A 24,569-nucleotide genomic window follows, 5' to 3' on the forward strand; every position below is an offset into this window, starting at 1 on the left:
GTTGCTTTTATTCCCACATCCAACCTGCGCAGAGGCCCTGCAAAATCTGAACAGGCGCAAGGTGTTGGGGTGCCTTCAGATCTACTGGCACACGTCAGTGGTGGGCTTGCAGTCCCCCTGAAGGTCTCCAGGCCACAAGCAGGGACAGTGAGTCTGTGAACGGGAACTCCACTGAGCTGCAGGTAGAGGCTCTGGAAACACCACGGGCAGCAGGAGTGAAAGGAGCGACCAGGAGAACTGCAGTGAGGCCCCACAGCAGACACGGCATAAAAACCCAAACAGGGCAAGTGAGAGCGGAGCCTCAAGTGTCCCCACTGTGGACCCAGGGGCTGAAGGCACAGAGCTGTGTCGGGATGGAAGAACCCCGGGCGCACTCGCAGTCCAGAGAAAGAAAGCACAATGAGAACCCAGCCCAAGGCTCTCTATGAAGGGCGGCCTCGGATCCTGGGCACAGCACAGTGACACTGCAACAGATGAGCCACGTTTAGTTAGCCACAAAGCAAGGGGAAAACAGCTGGATTCTTCACTGACCACACTCCAGGCCATGGGGAGGCCTCAGAACAGTCAGTAGCACCCCCATCACCCCGAGGCTTAGCACCAAACACAGGCAGACACTCACTCCTGTACTGTGACCTGTATCAACACTACCAACACTGGGTGACAGTACTGTGCCCGATCCTCCTCCTTGTAGCACTGCCCTCATGCCAGCCTCCACTTCTTTCCAAGCTCCCTACCAACCACCACCTTCCTGGGTGTCTTCTATGCTGTGGTCTAACTCAGTAGGCACCCACTGCTCTCCTCACACTCACAACTCTTACCATAGTGCTGAGGTCACTCCTGACTTCCCAGAGGAATAACCTCTTCAGTGACAAAAAATTCGATGGTCTCCTCCTCCCAGTCATCCACATTGCTGTCCAGCTCATCAGTGTCCACCCCTAAGAAGAGAAAGAGCAGGTTGACCCCTGGGCTGTGACTGCAATGTCAGCTGCAGAGCTCTCTAGTCCACACCCTCGAGGGACCACTCCACTTGCAGACACGCCCAGAAGTTTGGTTACCTCCCCGTAGTTCTAGACGTTCGTTCTTCTGCTTCATGTAGAGTTCCTGGGCCATTTTTCGGTATTGCCGGAAGTCCTCCATCATGGTCCGCCTTCTTTCCACTAGTTCCTATCATGTGGGGAAGGTTGTAGGGATGAGCAGGACACATTTGCTCAACCACAAACCACAGTGCCATCCTCTGCGTCTAGCAACCATTGTTGATGTTTAAAGAGGGCAAGCGGAGTCTTGTATTCCAGCTCTGTTGTGCTGGGCAAGCCTTACATAGAACCTCCTTAAATGGGACCCTCATTTCTCTTCTAGATCCTAGAACCTCCTGCTTCTATCAAGGAAAAGCCAGCTTCTACCCAGTATTAGTGGGTACTGGTTCCATGCATCAGTGCTGACCCTGTTGCCCATTGCTAACTGCCACCTCACACGTGGGAGAAGAAGCCAGATCAGGTTCCTGGTACACCCTTCTCACTACTGCCCAGGCCCAGACAGGGATGCACACCCGTGAGCATCCCCTCAGGCTCACCTTTGAAGCTTTGGACTGGCTCAGGCGATCCTTCTGCTCGAAGATCTTAGAGTATTTCTTCAGATCCTTTTTAATTTGCTGAAACCAAGACAAGTCTCTTAGGACTGAACCTTCAAAGCAAAGACCGCAACTGCTGTCTTCAAAGATGGCAGTGTACACTGACAGCCTCTAGGACTAGGAGGATTCAGCCCCAGGGCACTAGCATGAGACAATTCCTAGGGTGAATCACTCCCAGTTCTGACCTAAGACCACAAGCCTATCCCATTACCTAACCTCGCCTAGCTCTTCCAAATCTACTAGGGCTTATTTATAGCCTGTCTGGCTTAGTCAGACTCCTGGGTTTTCTGGGGAGTGGGGAACAGACAGGAAGAATAGGGTTATCTTTAGCTACACAGGAGAGTCTGAAAGAACCCATGATCCTCCTGCCTCAATCTTCTGGGCTTGTAGGTATTGCTAAGCCTGCAACTTTAGAGTTAGTGCCTGACGTTGCTCCAGGTCAGGTCTCACTGACCTTACATCTCACTGGCCCTCTCCATGTCCTACCTCCACTCCCCATTCACTGCGCCTTTCCAGTCACAGGACAAATGCCTTATTTTCTTCAGTGCCACAACTCCACTCATACTCCCAAACAGGCAGGGACCACAGACCTTTATCTGATCCTGGCTGAGGAGCGTTGGGGGCCTTGGTCTCCAGAGCAGCTGGCAGAAGCGATCCTTGTTGTTCTTCTGGAGAAGGCGTCCTTGGAAGGTCCACAGCCAATAAGCATTATCCACCTAGACAGGACAGTGGGGTCCATCACGCAAAATGTGCAAGGCCACCATGACACCTTTACTCTTAGTCAGGGCACCAACCTGTACTCAGCACACTGTAAACACAAAACCTGCACCTGACTGTGCTCATCCTCCGGCAGGGAAGGTGATGAGCAAACACACAATGATCTAAGAATACCATGTCAATAGCAGTCAGCAGGTGCTCCTCTCAGTGCAGGCCTGAGACAAAAAAAACTTCCCCAGCAGTGCCAACTACTGACAGCACCAGCCACAGCTTAGCCAGCTAACCTTGCCTTTCCCAGCAAGACCCAATGAAGAACTGCCTCAACCCAATGCTGGGCTCTGGAAGTTTTGTAGACTGAACAGAATGGCCCCACATGGGACTTAAGAGTTTCACACACCCCCATTTTGGTGGGGGGGAAAGGGTCCCGGGGATAGAACCCAGGACTTTCTGCACGGTAGGTGAGTGTTACACACTGGCACCCCCAGTCCTGTAAGATCCTAAACAAGGGGTTAGAAATGACTGAGCAATTAAGAGCACTGACTGCTCTTCAGAGGACTTGGGCTCAATTCCCAGCACCCACATGGCAACTCACAACTGTTTCAGGAGATCCTATACCCATACCAATGCATGTAAAAAATAAATTAAAAAAATTCTAAACCGGGCATGGTAGCGCACACCTTTACTCCCAGCACTTTAATTCCAGGCAGAGGCAGGCGGATCTCTGTGAGTTCCAGGTCAGACTGGTTTGGTCTACAGAGCTAGTTCCAGGACAGCCAGAGCTACACAGAAAAATCCTGTCTTGAAAAACCATGAATACATCGATCAGTCAATCAATCCTAAACAAGTGTTGGGATGGACCATGCTGCACTGACATCTGGGATGGCATCACATCCTATGATGAACATAGAGAATGCTATTCCAGACACTACCCAAAGCCACGTGGGAAGCTACAGCTCTTTCTCACCAGCTGGAGCCCTTTGAGCTTACAGGTTTTGTTTGCACAGAATGGCTCAAGTGTCCACCCATCAGTAAACACAGAAAGCAGTCTGCCTTCAGGAGGCATAGCAGCCCATGCTCTGGCAGTTGACCCCTCTGGATCAGATGGGTTCCCTAAGACTTTTAAGTAGTATCCTCTCACCCAGGGTTCCTGGATACAATGATCCCACAGTTTGTCATCAGCCTTGAGAGACTTCACTCCTGGAGGGCCCAGCATCTGCCACCTACCTTATGGCTCCACCACGACACAGAGGTGACCACATAGCGGCCGGTTGGGTCCCACTCAACATCAGAGGCCATGTAGTGTTCTGCAATGTTCATGACAGTGCAGTCTGAAGTGTCGACAAACGCCAAGGCACCATTCATGCTGTGGGATGACAAGGCAGCTACATCCCACAATCACCCTGCATCTCCACCCTGAGAGGTCCAATGCCCCTAACTTCCATTGAGTCACAAGGGTGGGGAAGGAGCAAGGACCAAGATGCCCACTCTTTGCTGGGCTGTAGCTCCCTGGACTTTAACCCTATTATCCTCACAGTGACAAATTTCATGAGACTGGGATCAGGACATGATGTGCACGAGTGATCTGTGGCATCTAGAGAAGGTGGTACCTGAGGAAGCCTCCAGAACTAGGGTAACATGCACACCACAGTGGGAGCAAGCCACAGCAGCCCTTCCCACCAGAGGTCGAGGCTGGATTTGCTCACTACTCCTATGTGCTCAGATGGAATGCAGGGGAGCAAGAGAAAGGCACCCCAACCACAAAGGGCAAGGCTGCCTCCAGCTAAGCATCTGTCCCACTGGAAGACACGAGATTCATAGGAGAGAACGTAAGGCTATGATCACAGAAGAGCTGTCATCTGCAAGTCACGACTGCGATCAGCCTGGCTTGGCCAGAGGCTCAGCTGTGACAATTATCAAGTGAGATGCTCCATCTCAACACAAACCCTAAGGAGGTAGGGTGTTGCTTGCCATAGTGGGCAGGACCCCGACCTACCTCCTCAGCCCGGCCAGCACCACGAACTGTCCCTGGGGACTCCAGAAGATGGTATTTGCTTGCTGCTTGTCAAACATCTCTGCAAGAAAAGCAAGTACCTATGAGGGGACTGTGCCAATGTCTCTCTAGCTAAGACAGTGCTACCGTTGAGGAGGGCTGGCAAAGACAAGTCCAAACAACTGCTCCATTCAGTTAGAAATGAAGTCATGAAGCATGCTTAAGGGTGATGGGTGCTGACTGGTGTGGAAGTATGGTGGGTACTGTTTCCAACTTCACATGCAACTGGACAAAGAATGCATTTACATACAGTAACTACAGCAGCAGTGACTCATCTCTGGAGTCCTTGGTGTTTACCAGACTTCAGAAACCTGACTTCAATAACACCAAGGATAACCTACTGAAGTCACCATTTCAGTGTTCTCACAGAACCTCAGGTTTATCATCTTCCCAGTCACCCAACACTAGGGGAAGCTGGCAAATCAAATCGGGTGACTCCCCAGGTCACTCCTTGCCTAGACCTTCAGACCTCTCTTAGCCAGCCACCTGCCTTCAAACAGGGCATTAACATCTGGGTATCTCCTTGGCCACGGGACTCAGAAGCAGTAGAGTAAGAGGGGGCGAAGTCCTAGCACTACAGTCGTATTGGTCCTGATGGGGCAAGAGTCTCACATTCCGAGAGCTACAGACAACTGTCCCATCTAGCTCCATGCAGAGTGAAGCACTGACTGTGAGCCTAGTGCTGACAGCCAGAAGAAAGACATACCACACACAGGAAATAAACGGCACCTTTCCTGGTGTCATTATGTTTGCAACTGTCCACATTTTATACATCTAAGAGATTCAACAACATAATCGGCTTTGCAACACAGCCAACTGATTCTATCACAAATAATTAGACCCAGGTAAAGGGAAAGCACACTTCATGGGTCTCAGAAGCTACTCCTAAGATACACAAAGTCCAAGTCCAAGAAAGCCCTGGCATGACTGCTACAGCACAGGGAACAAGGTGCTGGCTTCCTAGAAGAAGCATATGGAACACAGCCTGAGGCAACCCTGCAGATTCACCCCAATGAGGGCAACACTGTGTAGCTCGGCTTGCCGTGAGCCCTAAACCTGTTGACTTGTGTGGGCTGTCATGACACAAGGACAAGAGTGAGTAGCCCTTGGGGAGCCGAGCAAGGATACATGCTGTCTCCATGTCAAATGGAAGAGTGTCTTTTAATTACATGAGGATATATGTGTTCCCTCTGTTCCAAGTAACCCCAACCTTAGCATCCTGCCTATCATCTGACCCACACTGACAATCCAAGCCCCTGAAAAGCTCTCTACAGGGAGCCTGAGGGCAGACTGCTTACTGATGAGTTCGATCTTCCCGTTGCTCTTTACATGGTAGAAGGAGACAGATATCCGAGGGGCCTCGCCATGAAGCACAGCAAACTTACTGCCATTGGGTTCCCAGGCAAAGGCTATGATGGTTTCTATAATCAACAACAAGAGAAGTCAGTGGCTGTCATCTTTCACAGCAACATCTTCAATTATGAAGATCTTCACTCAACTGGAGAAAAGCACCATGAAACCCCCAATTCGCTATAGATCAACTGACAGCAAAAGCAAACAGGGGCCAGCAGAATTCAAAGGTAGGTTTTTTTTTTATTTAATTTTATTTATTTATTATGCATACAATATTCTGTCTGTGTGTATGCCTGCAGGCCAGAAGAGGGCACCAGACCCCATTACAGATGGTTGTGAGCCACCATGTGGTTGCTGGGAATTGAACTTAGGACCTTTGGAAGAGGAGGCAGGGCTCTTATCCACTGAGCCATCTCTCCAGCTCCCCAAAGATAGCAGGTTTAATCTGCTTGTGATGCTGCGTTAGTAACAAGTGCAGGCCGGACCAGAACTTATACTCTTCCTGCATGTTAAGATCATAGGCTTGAGCCGGGCGGTGGTGGCGCACACCTTTAATCCCACCACTAGGGAGGCAGAGGCAGGCGGATCTCTGAGTTCGAGGCCAGCCTGGTCTACAAGAGCTAGTTCCAGGACAGGAACCAAAAAGCTATGGAGAAACCCTGTCTCGAAAAATAAAAAATAAAAAAAAAAAAAAAAAAAAAAAAGATCATAGGCTTGTGTCACCACATTGTCATCCCTTACTCCGACATTGCAAAGGAGATTTTTTTTTTCTATAGTCAAACAAAATAAAAGTAAAATGAAAGGCACAGACACTTTGCCAGACAAAGGGAGAAACTATTTGACTATTCCAGCAAAGGGGGAAGTTAGAGGGAAAGTAAAGTACATCAATCTTTCTTCTGTTAAAAAAGGTGAGGGCGGGCATGGTGGAGCACACATTTAATGCCAACACTTGTGAAGTAGAGGCAGGTGGGTCTCTATGAGTTCCAAGCAGTCAAGGATATACATATACTCAGACCCTACCACCCTCCACTAAAAACAAAAAAACAAAAAAATTAAACTTAAGAAAATAAAATAAAAAACTGAAAGCCAAGCCTGGTGGTACAGGCATATAATTCCAGCCCTTAAGAGGTTGAGGCATAAAGATTGGGAGTTCAAGACCAACGGGCTATAGAATAAGACTCTTATTTAACAGAAACAAAATGACTGAAACTGTAACCAGCAAGTTAGTCATTCAAGGAGATTTCCAGGCACGTGCACCTGTAACCCTAGCACAGGAGGGCAGACAGGAGGATCCCTGCAGCTAGCCAGCCTAACCCATGTGCTCCAGGTCAGTGTCGTCTAGGTTGGCTACTCCTGCTGTCACTCCACTTCGGTAGACGGCTTAAGTACCTGGCTCATGCAGAGCTGTCCAAGACAAGGGCACAAAGGCCCTTCCTGCTACACAGAAGCTTACCTTTCATCTCAACAACATCGACAGGTACCTGCTTCTCCCTCATTCGGAAGATTTCAAAATTTGTGACAACACCCTGTTGATAAGAAGAAAAAAAAAAGAAGGGTAACATTCTGGAAGAATAGGGAGTACAACTGGACTCAGCCCCCTACATCCCTAATGCTGGCAATAAAGCTGCCGCAATGACAGCATAGTCCAAGTCCATGCTGAAGCACATCTATCAGAGTTCTCAGGGTCCTCTAGTCCATCAAGGGGACCACAGGACTCAACACTGTGGACAACCTGCACCATGACCTTCAAGCAGCACCACTTCCAATAGCAGTTCCACTACAACTCACTCACCAGTTAATGTGTGTCCATCAACATGTGGATGGATGTGTGTTGGAATACTAGTCAACCATGAAAAGGAATGGAATGAAATGCTGACACATACTACAATATAAATGGGGTTGTTTACAAAAAAAAAAAAAAAGTGGGCTGGAGAGATGGCTCAGAGGTTAAGAACACTGGCTGTTCTTCTTGAGGTCCTGAGTTCAATTCCCAGCAACCACACGGTGAGTCACAACCATCTGTAATGAGATCTGGTGCCCTCTTCTGGCCTGCAGGCATACATGGAAGCTGAACACTGTGTACATAATAAATAATCTTAAAAAAAAAAAAAAGATGGGGGAGACAGGAGAAATGGCTCAGTGATTAACAGCACTGGCTACTCTTGCAGAAGACCTGGGTTCAAATCTCAGCACCCATATGGCAGCTCACCATGGTCTGTAATTCCAGTTCCAGGGTATCTAATGCCCTTTTCTGGCCTCCAAGAGCACTGTAGAAACATACATGCAGCTGACAAGACACTCATGCACTTAAAACACCCCCTCAACTAGCATGCAAACTTGCTTTCATTGTTAATAATAAAGGCATACACATGCACATATCAAAGAATTATCTTAAAATAACTTATTATAGCTTATGTTGGACTTGAATAACTATTCTGTGCACATATTTGCCTGGGGTCATACAAAAGTTTCTCAGGTGAAATTCAATTATGAAAGTCAGTTTAAGAAGCCTTTAACCAGAACACTCACTATGACCAGACAGCCGACTGTTATCAACAACCCTGAAAGTACCCTATGAGTCTATGCAATAAACCAGCAGTTAATACCTCCCTCCCAACCAACCAACCAAACAAACAAAAACCCTGCAGGTGCTGGAGAGATGCTGTAGAAAATCCGTATTAGGTTACAAGCACCCAGCCAAGTGACTCCCAACCAACTCTAACTTCAACTCTAGGAATCTGAAGCTCTCTTTCTGCATCCTCAGGCACCCGCATACCTGTACCCATGCACACACACACAAACAAAAACAAATCGTCAGAAGCAGCAGTTCACTTAGATGTAACTCTCATGACAACTACTCACCTGTGTGCCTTTGGGAGTCCTGTCCACTTTCACACACAGGTAATCTCCATTTTTCTGCCAGTGCAACTTGCAGTCGACCACATTGAACAAATTCCTCACTCGGATCTCCTGTCTGGTGGGGAGCTGCATCAGGGTCACCCTAGCTGGAATATCTTTGTCTTCCGGCACCCAAAACGCAATGATGTTACCGCCCGGAGACCAAGAAAAGTCTCTGTAAGACAAAGGGATTAAAGTTTATGCAAAGGGCTGAAGAGATGGCTCAGAGGTTAAGAGCACTGGCTGCTCTTCCAGAGGTCCTGAGTTCAATTCCCAGCAACCACATGGTGGCTCACAACCATCTGTACTGACATCTGGCGCACTCCTCTGGTGTGCGGGCATACATCGAGGCAGAAATGTTGTATACATAATAAATAAATAAATCTTTAAAGTTTATGCAAAGAACAGGTGGTCACAGAACTGAGCAGCAGGAGAGAACACACTACTCTTAAAAGCTCTACGTTGGCACCCTGCCCACTACACACCAGCCTTGCACACTGCACAGTACAGCCTGCAGTTGTCCTAACCCTGGGGGGCGGGTTCTCATGATCACACTGCTGTGACAGCAAGGAACTAGGCATACGGATGCTGCTCATCTTAGCCAGCTCTCAATTCTAAATGCAGATCAGCCCCGTATTCAGCCACCACATGACATTGCTCTTTACAAATATAATTCAGGCTGATGACTCTAGCTGCAGGGTATGTAAAGGTCAACCAAGGTGCCAAAGGGGAAGACTACAAGTCAGAAGGCGGGTTGTAGGACAAGTAAGCAATGCCTTCTCCTCTGTTAATGATCCCACAGGGCAGACACTGGGAGAGTGAAAAATGTCTATACATGCCATACTCTCATTTTGCATTTTTTTTTTTTGGTTGAGAAGGTCGGCTGCCTAGATTGGTCTCCAGCTTATAGGTTCAAGCATCCCCCCCTCTCCTTATCCTCCTGACAAGATGGACTGCAGAAGCCTACCACCACATCCAAACTTGATTTTAAACCTATTGCAGATCAGTGTATGTGTTTTTCAAATGAGACCCAGGAACATAAAAACTAAAGGACATACCAGTGTCCTCTGGACTGCTAAGTGTTCACCACCCCAGCTCCCAAGGGCTTCAGATAAATAAGAATGAACTGCAGTTCCTTGTTATGTACCCAAGTCTCACCCCATAGAACACAGGAGAAGCAGGGAAGATCTTCTGAAAGCCTTCCGAAGAGGATAAAGTCACTGCACAAGTCTCCACCCTATCCCTAATCCGCTGGGCAAGACTCTTTGACCTTAGTGTTTTTATTTCTCTGCCCCTAGTTTTTTATTTCTGTGCCAGTAAGCCGGGGTCACTACAGCATCCCAGTGTTTGCAAAAACAGGCAAGCAAATACTTGTTTTAAGTGCTTAACTGAGTGCTCTTAACCTCTGAGTCAACTCTCCAGCCTGATACTCTTAAAAATTGAAAACTCAGCTGTGCGCACGGCTTAATACTACCACTCGGGAGGTAGAAGATTTTGTGAGTTCGAGGTCAGTCTGGTCTACAAGGGCTAGTTCTAGGCTAGACTCCAAAGCTACACAGAAACCCTGTCTCGAAAAAACAAAAAAAGAAAAAAGAAATTGAAAACTCAGCTGCAGCCAGGCGATGGGGACACACACCTTTAATCCCAGCACTCAGGAGGCAGAGGTAGGTGGATCTTTGTGAGCTAGTTCCAGGATAGCTAGGATTATCACAGAGAAACCCTGTCCAAAAAAACCAAAAAACCACCAGCTGCAATGGCCTGAAGGTCTGTTCATGTGCTCAACAAATGTACAGTGGAACTCAAAGATAGTAACCATAGGTGAAGCCCTTGTGAGGTAAATCAGTCTTAAGGAAGGGAAGGGGGACCCAGTGAATGCCTTTTTAAGGTTCCTTCTAACCATTTGAAGTGAGAGACACCATCCACTGAAAAGAAAGCCCCCATCAGATAGAATCCACTAACTCAACTTGTACTTCCAATTTCAAGAGGGAAAGACATTTCTGTTGCTTGAAGGTAATCATCCTGTGTTGCTATAGCAACCAGAGCATATTGACACCGACTTTACAGAAATTTTCACTTACTTTATTCCAGAGATCTTCAAGCTCTTCTTGTCCAAAAGGCCCATAGACTGCCCATGAGTGGGGGAAAATAAAAACAGTTCAGAAAAGTCAGGGCCTTGTTAACTCTATGTACCTCTTTTTATACTTATTTTGAAGACTGGAGCATATGTCAGAGCACTCATAGAGGCCAGAAGACAATGTGCAAGAGCCGAGTTCTTGGCTTCCATAGTGCAGGAAGGTTGTCAGACTTGGTAACAAGTGCCTTACCCACTGAATCATCTTGCCAGCACTCTCCCCCCCTCTTAACAGTGTAAGATTCTGCTGAATCTAGGGAACATTACAAGCATGAAGGCTAGGTGGACAGCAACAAACATCCAAACAACTTTAGTAGGAGCCAGGACAGGAAAATCCAGACTTCCACCCAGCACAGGAAGGGTTGCAAGGGCACTGGAGTTGGCAGTTATTTATTTGGCCAGTAGCTTTACCAAAGCCCTGCTTCCCTTACTACAGTACAGATTAAGCAAGCACTAACTATATCCATACTGAAAAGTATAGCCATGCACGCATCCAACCATTCATGGTTTGTCTTCTAGAACACAAAAACTGCCACGGAAGCTCAGCAATAGTGCAGTTGCCTAGCATGCAGGATTCTAGTCCAATGCCCAGAGAAACTTGAAAACAAAACGAAACTCACAGGTGTTTCATAGATGCTGAGAGTATCCAGAGTCATTCTCGCAAAGAATTTGCCATCATGGCTCCACCTGTGGAGAAAAGCAGTGCCAGACTGTACCAATGAACATGAAAAGGCCACAGGCAGACCAGGACTAACGTCTACTCACTTGAAGATGGGCCAGTGGGCTGAGCTTTCACAATGGAAGCCTCTCTTCTTATGCCCTGTGAGGATGTCCCAGATAATGATGGCCTGAGGATCATCCTGAGTGTCCAACAGCGGGCTGAAAGTGACCAGGTATCTGCAAGAGAGGGGGTCACTTAGTACAGCACTTCCTTTGGTATAAGAGTCACAGTTCCAGCACACATTTCTGTGGGTCACAGACATAAGTTCACAGGCCACTGCCAAGATGTAGGGAACCAGCCTTTCCCCGATATACCATGATCCCCAAGAATGGTATCTGATCTCTCCAAGTTCGGGGGTGGGGCAAGTACAACCAAGTACAAAGTAATCACAGACCACTACAAGTTACCTAGAATGGTGCTCCCACCCAGGAGTGGCACCAGGAAATCAATCAAACACCCCAACAAAAGTCTGCTTGAGTGGGCTGGTCTAGAAGGAAGAGTGGTGTGGATTCTCCTAGCTTCACTCGTGTAATTAAGACTAATGGGATAAAGACAACAGATGGTCGTGTACAGTTCTATAGTGAGTATCCTGGGAAATGAGCAATTAGCTACCTGACAGAGAGCATCTCTACATTGTTGCACAAATCTTTATTTGTTCTCACAAGACACAGATTTCCTAAGCACACGACCCCTTGAAGAAAGGTACAGTGAGAGCGGCCACAGCAAGCCAGAAAACACCAGCAAAGGCCTCCTGCTGCAGTGCCAGGGCTGCCAAGACTGACATCCTGATCAGCAACGTTACATTATAAAAAACTGCTCAGTCTGTAACAAGTGAGTTCCAAAACTGCAATCTACAAACCAAAGCACATAGGACCTAACAAAAGACAGGACGGCCCCGTTTGCTCAGGGGGACAGATACATCATACCAGGTATGGTAGTGCACAGCCCCAATCCCAGCACTTGGGAAGCGAAGACAAGAGGACCAATGCCAGCTTCAACTACAATAATTTGGGGCCAAGCCTTATACTAAAAGAGAAAGCCACATCCTAACTTAATGTGCCAACTGTGCTCCCAGAACACAGGTGAGCTGACTGCTGAGGAAACTAAGCAGGCTTCCCAAAGAGGTAGTGGGACAGTCAAGTGCCACTCTAGCACAGGCATCAGGCCAGCTGTCTCTTACACACACAGCCCTCCCTTTTAAAAAAGGCTTAGTTTATATGTATGAGTGTTTTGCTTGTATGCATGCCTAGTGCCCTTGTATGTCAGAAAAGGGAGTGGATTCCCTGCAACTGGAGTCATAGATGGTAGTGAGCAACTATACGGGTGCCAGGGATTGAACCAGATCCTCTGCAAGAACAAGTGTTCTTAATCATCTCTCCAGTCTGCCCCCCCCAGTGGTTTTGACAGTTTGCACACTATGTGAGGAGGTGTAAAGGAGCAGTGCCAAGTGCTGGTGGGAAACATCCATGAGTTCTCTTTTTTAATCATTTTTTTTATTTTTTAATTTTCATTTTTTAAAAGATTTATTTATTATGAACAGTGTTTGCCTGCAAGCCCAGAAGAGGGCACCAGATCTCATTCGAGATGGTTGTGAGCCACTATGTGGTTGCTGGGAATTGAACTCGGGACTTCTGGAAGAGCAGCCAGATTTTAAACTTCTGAGCCATCTCTCCAGCTCCCTATTTGTTTTTATTTTATATGCACTGGTGTTTTGCCATGGGTGTCAGGTCCCCTGAAATTGGAGTTACAGTTGTGAGCTGCGATGTGGGTATTAGGAATTGAACCCAAGTCCTCTGGAAGAGCCATCTCTCCAGCCCCAGTGAGTTCTCTTGATAACTCTTCCATTTTCTCTCTCTCCTGTTTTGAGACAGGGTGTCACGTCACAGAGATTAACCTACCCTCAAGCCCACTGTAAGCCCAGCTGGCCCTGACAACCCTCTCCTGCCACCATCCTCCCAAGTGGAGTTCTCCCAACTCTTTCTGTGATGTCAGAGACTACTACAAGCCACCTGAGGGGACCAACAAGAGGAGTTTAAGCCACTCACCTTTCACATGGAGAGAAGTCGATGAGCTGTACACCCTGGTGGCTAAACCTCTGAATCTGCTTGAACTTCTCGCCTCCCCAGAGGGCAATCCCCCGCTGATGAAAAGTAGCCAGGTAGGTGCCCTTAGGGGACCAGCGCACATAAGTCTCTGTCCATCTCTGTAAGGAAGAAAGGAACAGGGTTTAAACTGACAAAAAGTCAAGCAAGCACAGTGACGCTTCCTTCTACAGGCATCTTTTTTCTCAGAACCTATTTCCAAGCTGGGACAGGAGTGACACTGTTCTCAGAGTCAAGAGCCTCAGAGAACAAGAGCCTTCACCTGTTCCTTTGGGCGGAAACCAGCCCCGCTATAAGGAGATGGTCGTGGCCATGGCCACAGCCATTAGTACACACCGCTCTTTCTTCAATTGAAACTGGGTCCTTGACGTCATTCCAGAAGATGGATGTCCGGTCTCCACTCTCAAAAATCACACTGTACTGATCTCTACACTCTGCCTCTTCCAGCCAGTAACGCAAATTTCCCTAAAAATAATCAAAATTGAGAGATTTAGTGCACTGAATTAATTTTAATCAAAGAAAGCTCACTGATAACTATCACACTTTATGACAGATGCAAATTCAACAGACACGTTTAAACCTCAAGCTATAAAATCTCTCCTGACTACAAAAGCAGGGGTTTCACAGAAACATACCAGGTCTTTGAAAGGCTGTTTCTCTGGAATGTCCCACTCATCACTGATCGTCATGTACCTGGAACAGAACAGGTACTGCTAAGTGGCACAGTCTGGATGAGATAGGGGGAGCATGACCAGGCAGGCAGCGCCATAGTCTCTCCACTTACCCCATGCCCAAAGCAGAAACATGAAATGCTTTGCTGCCCAACAGAAGTCAATCACCTTAAAGACATCAGCACCTACTGAAGAACTTCCCATCACCCACAGGCACCAACCACAGATCTATCTCAGGCTCCAACTCACTTATCAAAATCAGTGAAGAGGTTGACCCGGAACGTGTGCTGCTTGTCCAGCTTGTATCCATCGGCGTTTTTCACAGCATCCACAGCATGGGCAGGAGAAGCATATTCCAGAAAGATGTACCTGAGCGAGAAGGCAAGCAGCTTGCACACATGTACCTTTAAGACTTATTATATGCTGAGACCTTTCTACATGAACTGAGGTCCTAGCTGTCCTGCAGTCTCCCCAAAGCGGGTCACCCTGAAGACTAGAGTACAACATGCAGACCAAGTAGTTTCCTAAAGAATGAAATCCTAATAGAAAGATCTCAAGAATGTGACTTCGTAGTTATAACTGAAAGAAAAGTTTAACAGAAATAGTCATTATTCCATAATAGCCCTGTGATATGATGCATGTATGCCAAAATCTAGCAAAGTGTCCACTTTACATATACAGTAATGAACTCATTACACATCACAGAAAAATGACACAGGATTTCAGAGGAAGCTTCAGTATAGATAAACACCTAACACAGCAAGCAACTGTCAGTCAAAGAGATTACCTTTCAACCAAATGGCTCAGCAACAGTTAAGAGCACTAGTTCTTAACTTGGCCAGGAGGCCCACATCTTTAATCCCATAGCTAGGAAGCAGAGGCAGGCAGAATTGTGAGTGCCAGGCCAGCCAAGGCCACATAACAAAACAACAAAAGACCAATGGCTGCTCTTGCAGAGGACCTAGTACCCACCCACATGGAAGTTCACAACTGTCTATAACTCTAGTTCCAAGAATCATATGAGACACTTCTCTGGCTTCTGAGAGGACTAAGCACATATGTGGTGCACATATATACATGCAAGCAAAATATTCGCACATAAAACAGAATTGAAAAAACAAAACAAAAAACAAGGGGCTGGAGGGATGGCTAAGCGGTTAAGAGCACTGGCTGCTCTTTCAGAGGACACAGGTTCAATTCCCAGCACTTATATGAGAGTTCACAACTGCAACTCTAGTTCCAAGTGATTTGGAACCTTTACAGAGACATACATGCAGGCAAAAACACCGATGCACATAAGATAAAAATAAATATAATCTAGTTGGGTGGTGGTGGAACACGCCTTTAATCTCAGCACTCCGAAGACAAAGGCATGTGGATCTCTATGAGTTTGAGGCCAGCCTGGTCTACAAGAGCTAGTTCCAGGACAGGCTCCAAGGCTACAGAGAAACCCTGTCTTGAAAAAACCAAAACAAATAAATGCATAAAATATAACCTTTAGAAATAAAATAAAAACCATACAACACAGTAGAACTACCTAGAACCAATGATTCTTGCAAAAATAATAACTTTGTAGATAGTTTTTAAAACACTAAGACTTTAATTCTAAAAGAAGGTAGCCTTATCATCCTATACTCCCCTCAGACAATGTGGGATTTAAAGAAGGTCTGTCCACAGTGGCAAGAGGCAAATGACCCCCTATAAATATGGCAGCAACCACTGTCCAGCTCACTGAAGGCAGCCAGTCCCACAGCTCAAGAGCCTCCAAGGATGGAGACAGGAGCCTCAGGCCTGCACAGCAGGGTCTAAGCAAACAGCCCACGGTCAAAATGCAGCAAAGCACTTAAAGGCTTAGACTGGGGCTCCACACACAGCACCAGACACAATGGAGGACTAGAATCAAATAGGAAACACCTAGTTTTGAAGAGAAGAAGTAAACTGCAGGCCACGAAACCTTGGGCTACACCCATGAATTTAGCTAACAGTATGAAGGAAGTAACTAAGCATTAATGCAGGCTTTCACTACTTTAGATAAGTTAAAATGTTTTAAAAAGTATTTCTGAGAGAAATCCCATAGGCAGGCTTGCGCGTTTGGGCTGACAATGGTATCTCTACCCAGAACCTATACCAGGCCCCTGCTACTCCTGTGGGCATCAGCTCTGGAAACCTCAGTCTGCGGTCACTCACTACACCATGATTTCAGAGTCCTGCCGAGGGCCTGAGAACCAAAACTCCACTGTCAGGAGCATCCCTCTGGGGGGACGGAACACACCAGTCCCCAAGCCCACAGCTGTTGCTTCAGCAACTAGCACTCTCACCCTTTTGTCTTTCCATCCTCTTCAGGATAATAGTCATTTATGATTTTCCCAAACTTGGAGAAGATCTTGTGGATGACATTTTTGAGCTTCTCAAGCCGATCCGGTCCCACCTGAGGAACGTTGTCTACAACAATCACTGAGTCAATCCCATCTGCCTCCTGAGGCCGATCTTTGAGTACATCACCAAGTAGTTCTAAAGGAGGAAAAGAAATGTCAAGTGGCTTCTATTTAAACCAAGAAGCACTCATCCATTAGCGAGCAGGCTGATTATTTCTAAGAGGCATCTACTCTAAGTGCTCTTATCATGAACAAAGAAATCATGACCTAGATTAAACAACAAAGAATCAGGAAGGCTAATCCTCACACACCTTTTGATGGGAAGTATTGTCAAAACGTACCCATTTGTGACTGCTGAGTGGTGCATGCATTTAATACCATCACTCTGGTATTAAATGGCAGAAGCAGGTGGATCTCTGAGTTCAAGGCCAGCCTGATCTCTATGGGCAGACCCTGCCTTAATGAGGTGGAAAGAATCCATTCCTAAAAGTTACCCTCTGACCTTATCCATACTCAAATACAAGAATTACTTTAAAAATAATAATAAAATGCAAAAGACTGCAGATATAACAGAGGAAGAGCACGCTGACCTAATACAAACATAACCCTGGGTTCAATCTCCAATAGTACTCTTTTTTAAAAAAAGCAATGCAAAACAAACAACAAAAAAACCCTTAAAGAATGGCTTATTGCATGAATGTCTAGCTGCTCTGGAAACTATCATTGCTCCTTTTCACTCAAATCTTTTACAGGTGTGTGAGCACACACCTGTAACCCCAGCACCCAGAAGGTGAAAGCAGGAGGAGCAAGAGTTTAAGGCCATCCTCAAATATGCACAAAACAAAGGCCAGGCAGTAGTGGAGAAAGCCTTTAATCCAAGCACTCGGGAGGCAGAGGATTGAGTTCGAGGGCAGCCAAGTCTACACAGTGAGTTCCAGGACAGCCAGGGCTACACAGAGAACTCTGTCTTGAAAAATGAAGAAGGGAAGAGAAGAGGAGAAAGAAGAACAAGAAGAAAACACAAGACCAGCCTCCTACTAGGCAACACGAGACCTTGTCTCAGGAAATTGAAAAAAGCTGGAGATGCCAGGAAGCGGTGGCTCATGCTTTTAATCCCAGCACTTGGTAGGCAGGTGAATCTCTGTGAGTTCGAGGTCAGCCTGGTCTACAGAGTGAGTTCCAGAACAGGCTCCAAAGCTACACATAGAAACCCTATCTCGAAAAACCAAAAGAAAAGAAGAAAGCTGGAGAAATGGCTCAGCATTAACAGCATGTACTGTTCCTGCAAAGAACCTTAGTTCTGCTCCAATACCTATGTTGGGTAGTTCATCAGTTCATCCACCAGTCTAACTCCAGCTCAAGGAGACACCTCTGGCCCCCAAGGGCATATGTGCACACATATACACTTAAAACTAAAAACAAATCTTATTAAAAAGAAAAGCAACTTCAAAATACTAAATATCTCAAATATCAACAAACACCCTTTGTCCCACTTCATTCTCAGAAGTGAAAAAAGGGCTAGGATAGAGGCTCAGTGGGGCAAGTACTCGCTGCCCACAAGCATGAGGAACTAAGTTCACATCTCCAGCACCCACACAAAAGCCAAGTGTAAGGTAGGCATAGTGGTGCACGCCTTCAGTCCCAAGACTCAAGAGGTAGGCAGAATGCGGTGAATTCAAGGCCAGCCTGATCGACATAGTGAATTATAGAACAACCACGGCTACACAGTAAGAGTCTGTCTCAAAAGAGCCAGGTGTAGAAGCATGCACCTATAACCCCAAGGCTGTGAGGACAGAGGTAAAAGGATCTGGGGGTTTGCTGAGCAACCGGTCTAGATGAAACGGTGCTCCAGGTTCAGTTAGAGGGCCTACCCTCAAAAAAAAGGGGTGGGGTGGTACACCTGCTGTACACTTCGGGTCTCCACGTGCACACATTTAGCACAAGAACACCAAGAGAAAGGTAAGCTAGATGTAAGAATGCTCTCAGCACCTGAGAAACTGGGGCAAAAAGACAGCCATTCTTGAGGCTATCCAGGGTTATAGAAGAAGATCCTAGCTAAAATATAGAAGTTTGACCTCGCAGGGAAATTCATGCCTTTAATTCCAGACCACAGGAAGCAGAGATGGGCAGATCTCGAGTTTGAGACCAGCATTATCTACAAAGTGAGTTCCTGGGCAGTCATAGTGAGATTTCATAGTCTTCATAGAGAGTCCCTGTCTCAAAAGACCAAAAAGAAAATAGATATGTGGGGCTGGGGAGATGGCTGAGCAGTTAAGAGCACTTGTTACTTTTCCAAAGGACCAGATTCAGTTCCTAGCACCCACACGATGGCTCAAAATCATCTGCAATCCCAGTCAGGGAACCCACTGCCCTCTCCTGACCCCCCAAAACAACATATGTATGTGGTACAGACATACATGCAGGCAAAACGTCTTTACACAAAAAATGAAAAAAATAGCCAGGAGGTGGTGGCGCACGCCTTTAATCCTAGCACTCGGGAGGCAGAGGCAGGCAGATCTCTGTGAGTTTGAGGCCAGCCTGGTCTACAGAGCTAGTTCCAGAAAAAGATGCAAAGCTACAGAGAAACCATGTCTTGAAAAACAAAATAGAAAGAATGAAAGAAAGAGAGAGAAAGAGAGAGAGAGAAGAAAAAATAGAGCTGAAGAGATGGCTCTGCCATTTTAGAGCACTTGTTGCTCTCGCAGAGGATTAAGGCTCAATTCCCAGCACCCACATTGTGGCTCACAGCCATTTGTAACTCCAGTTCCAGGGAATCTGTACATAATGCAAGCAAACAACATTAACACATACAAAATAATCTAAAAATAAAGTTACAAAAAAATAATAAGTAGGATTAAAAATAAAAGGAAATTCTGAGCCAGCAGGAAGGCTCACTGTTGTACAATCCTGTTAACATGAGTTCAATCCCTGGAACCCACTGGTGTAAGGCGAAACCAACTTGAGAACACACTCCTGACTGCTACACAAATGTGCAGACCAGGGCTGGAGAGATGGCTCAGTGGTTAACACATGCTCTTCCAAAGGTCCTGAGTTCAATTCCCAGCAACCACATGGTGGCTCACAACCATCTGTAATGAGGTCTGGTGCCCTCTTCTGGCTGCTGACATACACACAGACAGAATATTGAACACATAATAAATAAATATTAAAAAAAAAACAAAAACAAAAACAAAAAAAACAAATGTGCAGACCAACTCACCAAATGACTTTATGTTGTTGTTTTTTAGACAGGGTTTTTTCTGTGCAGCCCTGGCCATTCTGGGATGTGCTCTGTAGACCAGGCTGGCCTCAAACTCAAGAGATCCGCCTGCCTCTGTCTCCCAAGTGCCCGGATAAAAGGTGTGCACCACCACCAGGGAACCAAATGACTATTTTAAAAGGTCATTCATTGTTGGTGGGCCCTTACTTCCTGGATGATGGACTCGGGTTTGCTTTTGGCCACGCCTTGTCACAGCAACAGAAACTTAATTAAAACACATCAAGGACTGGAGAGGTGGCTCAGAGGTTAAGAGCACTGGCTGCTCTTCCAGAGAGGTCCTTGAGTTCTATTCCCAGCAACCACACAGTGGCTCACAATCATTTATGAGGTCTAGTGCCCTCTTCTGATGTGCAGGCATACGTGCAGAAAGAACACTATATATCATAAATAGATAAATCTTTAAAACAAAAGACACATTTCAAAGATGGTAGAATCGAGAGCAGGCAAAGAGCAAGGAGGCAAGAGGCAGATTCTCAACACAGCAATGCCACACACCTTTACTACAGCAACTATGGTGAACTCTGGGTTCCTTTAAAAACCTGCTCACCATACTATTAAATGGCCTGCTAAGCTGGATCTGAACTTAACAAGATGTAATTAAAAAAAAAAAAAAAAAAAAAGGTCAGCTTCTATACAAACTACAGACTCTTTCCCAGGAGCTCAAAGCGTCTGCCTAGCCTCAACAATCTACTTCTGCCTGGGCAGGGCAGAGCAAATTATCCCCACAATGCAACACATATTTGATTGTTAGTTTGTTTGGATTCTTCAAAAATTTATCTATTTACTTATTTTTAGAAATGTATGTCTATTTGTGTTTTGCCTACATGTATGTCTGTGTGAGGGTGCCAGAGTCTCTGTAACTGGAGTTACACAGTTATGAGTTGCCATATGGGTGCTGGGAATTGAACCCAGATCCTCTAGAATAGCAGCCAGTGCTCAATCACTGAGCCATCTTTCCAGCCACAAAAATTTATTTTATGTGTAAGAATGTTTTGCACCAAATGCATGCCTGGTACCTGAGTGTAAGGTCCTCAAACTGGAGTTACAGAGAGTTGTGAGTCACCATATGGGAGCTGGGAATCAAACCCAGGTTCTCTGGAAGAACACTAAGTGCTCTTAACTGCTGAAGCCATCTCTTCAGTCCTTTTTCATGTGTTTTTTAATACAAGGTCCCAGGTACTTCAGGCTGGTTTTGCACTCCCTACATAGCAGGGGACAACCTCCAACTCCTCTCTCTACCTTCCAAGTACTGGAGTGACAGGCATGCACACCACCTGGGGAAACAACTTGTTCATAATCACAACAGAACAGGAGTCCCCATACCAACACACAACCAGACAGAACAAGGAGACAAGACATCCACACTGCTTCCCACCCTTGTGATACCCTACATGACAGCCCAAGACCAGACGGCCTGAAGAGTTTCCGTTCTCAGGAGCAGAGCCTCCTCATTACTCTGTACTCCCTTCATACACTGGACCCGCTGGGCTCCCCACAGACTTGATGAAGGCAGGCTGGCCTTGTAGTCACATCAGAAACCCCTGACTTCCATTTTCCCCGATTCTGGAAAAAATTTACACACTGGAATCTAGGAATTAAGTGGGCTCAAATAACTCTTTAAATACTCACTTTGAGCCAGGCAGTGGTGATGCATGCCTTTAATCCCAGCACTCAGGAAGCAGAGACAGGCAAATCTCTGTGAGTTCGAGGACAGAGTGGTCTACAAGAGCTAGTTTCAGGACAGCCAAGGCTATTACACAGAGAAACCCTGTCTAGGGGGTGTAAAAAAAAAACAAAAACACCTCATTTTGCACCGGACAGGCCCATTTGCTTCCCAGTACCTACATAAGGTAGCTCACAATCACCTGTAACTTCTGCTCTAGGGGACTGGCCACCCTCTTCGGGTCCTAGTGGCACCTGCACTCACATGCACACAAACCCACACAGACAAAAAGACATACCCAAAATTAAAAATAAAACAAACAAGGGCCAGAAAGACTGCTCAGCAGTTAGGAGCAGAGCTGCTGTTCTAAAGGATTCATGCTTGATTCCCAGCACCCACAAGGTGGCTCACAACCAACCCTAATTCCAGTTAGGAGATCCAACCACCTCCACAGGCACTAGGCATGGATATAACAGACATGCAGGAGGGCAAAATGCTCCTTAGCATAAAACAAATTTTCAACTTAAAAAATAAAGATAAAGCCGGGCGGTGGTGGCGTACGCCTTTAATCCCAGCACTCGGGAGGCAGAGGCAGGCGGATCTCTGTGAGTTCGAGACCAGCCTGGTCTACAGAGCTAGTTCCAGGACAGGCTCCAAAAAAATCACAGAGAAACCCTGTCTCGAAAAACCAAAAAAAAAAAAAAAACTTTTGAAAAGGAGAAAAGATAAGATGGGGGGGCATATAGAGAAATGGTTAGTCAACAAGGTACTCGCTGGGCAAGTAGCAGGACTTGAATTAGGATTCCCAGGTAAAAAGATGGCACAATGGCACACACCTGTATTCCCAGTGCTAGAAAGGTACAAGCAAAGATCTCAATGGACAGCCAGTCTGACCAACTGGTGAGTCCCGAGTTTGGGGTGACATCCCTCTCCCCTAAAAAACCAGCTATATTTGAAGGTGGTTCACACCTGTAATCCCAACACATAATCAAGGAAGACCGGAGGATGACCATGAGTTCTGGGCCAGCATGGTATAGTGTGAGGTCCTGTCTGAAACTACGAAGCAATAAGGAGACACTCTAACCCCAAATAAGTAACCAGTGGTTCAAAAGGAGCTTCAGAGTCAAAACGTAGGCTTTAACACTGAGGGAACTGGTACATCAGAGATCACTGGAGCTGGGTAAGAGGTGAGAAACCAGAAACCTGCTTTGTCCACAGAGAAACTTCCTCAAGGCCTGCACAGGGAAGATCAGTAGAATCGGCACAGTTTATCTGTTTCTCATGCTAAAACATCCTTAAGAAATGCAGTAAAACCAAGCCAGGCATGTGTTTTAGACTTTAAACCCTGGCAGTCTTAAAGTAGAGGCAGGAGGATCAGTTCAAAGCCAGCTTCAGCTACATTAAGAGTTCTAAGCTGGCCTGGGCTAAGGGAGACCCTGTCTTACAAAACAAGAACAAAAGTTAAATAAAACAATGGTGACATGAAATGGCATCCCCTTTAATATATTCTAAGTTGATAATTATATCGAGGCTCTAGATTTTCTTGGCATATCACCGGTTGTTCAAAATCAATTATTTGGCGGTGCATGCCTGTAGTAATAGCACTACAGAACTAAGTGCAGGGGAGTAAAGAGGTTAAGCTCAGCTTGATCTACCTGCCCCTCGGTATTAACCACATCAACACATTAAGGAAGCTGAAACGGCAGAAAACACATGCAGTCAGCTGTCATAAAAGATTTTAAAATCAGGCTCCCGTGCAGGACGACAAAATAATGCCTTAGAACCAGTCACCGTAGAAGAGAATATGATGCAAGACGCAAAGCGAACAGTGTGCAAAAAAATCGATGTACAACACAAGCATGGTCGGGGTACCGACCAAGGGGGGAAAAAGAGATAAGCAGGCGGGAATGGGGCTATGTCTTACTATGGAAACCGATGGGAAGGGAAGACATTTCAGCAAGGGGGAAGATACCAGCGTCTACACGTCCTGTCCCTCCCACTAGACCCTCTGAAGGGTCCAGCTGATCAACGCTGGAAACTGGAATGGCCCAGGCACTGCAACTCGTCCTGCCTTCTATCAACTCTAGAAGTCCTGTTTTCTCCCAGAGGTGGGCTCCCCAAGTGGTCCCCTACTGTAGAGGAAGTAGGGGCGGATCGTTGCAATCGGAAGACTTCGCGCCCTCGACATCAGTGGATCCCCTCCCCACAGACACAATCACAGCTCTTACCTTCCTCGCTCACGTCGTCCACGAAGTCCTCGGGGTCGCTGAAGGAGGGCTCATCTGCCTCTCCGTTCTCCAGAGCCCGCGGCTCGGCCTCAGCCGCGCTGCCATCGGACCCGCCCTCCTCCTCTGCTCCGGCGGCGGAGTGCTCCCGGGCTTGCTCCCCTGCGGCCTCCGCCTTTCCGGGAGCAGAGGGCTCCTGCGCTGAGGATCGCTCCGCCGGCTGCGGCGGGGGCGACACGGCAGGGCTCGTCGCCGTTTCCTCTTCGGATTGGGCCGCCGGCTTGGCCCTCACCTCTGGCTCCGGTCCGGCCTCAGCGTCTTCCTCGGCGTCTTCCGTCCGCCCCACTTCGGACCCGCCAGACCCCACCGCTTCATCCGCCGGCGGCGACTCGGAGGCTGACTGCTGCCTCGCGGGCTCTGCCCGCTCCTCGGCCGCCTCGGGCGCCGCCACGTTCTCAGCGTCCTGCATGGGCCCGCGCTGCTTCTCACCCGGCTCGGCCGCCCTGCTTCCGACTCCCAGGAATCACCGCGAGCCGCTAGAGCGGAGCCACGTGCGTGCAGCGAATGGATCGTACCAATATGCACGCCGGGGGAGATACCCACGCCCTCGTTCCTCACATCATTCCCAGGAAACTCAAATAGGCATAAAACGCATCTAGAAACACTCATAAAATTCTTTTTCAAGATGGAATAGGCTATTCATGGCAAAAAAGACTTTTTAGGTAACAAATAAACTCACTGATTTATGTGGTTCCC

General features: G+C 47.0%; 1 protein-coding gene across 1 annotated transcript; it reads right to left on the minus strand.

The window, feature by feature from the left end:
• On the minus strand, window positions 1-24,343 carry Eif3b (eukaryotic translation initiation factor 3 subunit B). Its single transcript, XM_057765944.1, has 19 exons — window positions 23,817-24,343; window positions 16,589-16,781; window positions 14,520-14,639; window positions 14,235-14,292; window positions 13,936-14,064; window positions 13,543-13,700; window positions 11,542-11,673; window positions 11,397-11,463; window positions 10,724-10,770; window positions 8,610-8,820; window positions 7,201-7,273; window positions 5,693-5,815; window positions 4,338-4,416; window positions 3,569-3,707; window positions 2,218-2,343; window positions 1,571-1,648; window positions 1,056-1,164; window positions 819-935; window positions 1-464 (listed from the first exon to the last, which is right to left on the minus strand). The coding sequence occupies exons 1-18, from the start codon at window positions 24,280-24,282 to the stop codon at window positions 832-834; spliced, it is 2,412 nt and encodes an 803-aa protein (XP_057621927.1). The 5' UTR covers window positions 24,283-24,343; the 3' UTR covers window positions 1-464; window positions 819-831.
• Between the last annotated feature and the right edge of the window lie 226 nt (window positions 24,344-24,569).

Source organism: Chionomys nivalis, chromosome 3 (assembly GCF_950005125.1).
Source record: "Chionomys nivalis chromosome 3, mChiNiv1.1, whole genome shotgun sequence".
NCBI lineage: Eukaryota > Metazoa > Chordata > Mammalia > Rodentia > Cricetidae > Chionomys > Chionomys nivalis.

Coding starts and splice junctions, on each gene's coding strand:
- Eif3b (XM_057765944.1), bottom strand. CDS start 24,282: ATGCAGGACGCTGAGAACGTGGCGGCGCCCGAGGCGGCCGAGGAGCGG. Junction 7,274..8,609: donor GGACTCCCAAAGGCACACAG/GTGAGTAGTTGT, acceptor TCTTATCAACAG/GGTGTTGTCACAAATTTTGA. Junction 5,816..7,200: donor CGATGTTGTTGAGATGAAAG/GTAAGCTTCTGT, acceptor TGTTGATTATAG/AAACCATCATAGCCTTTGCC.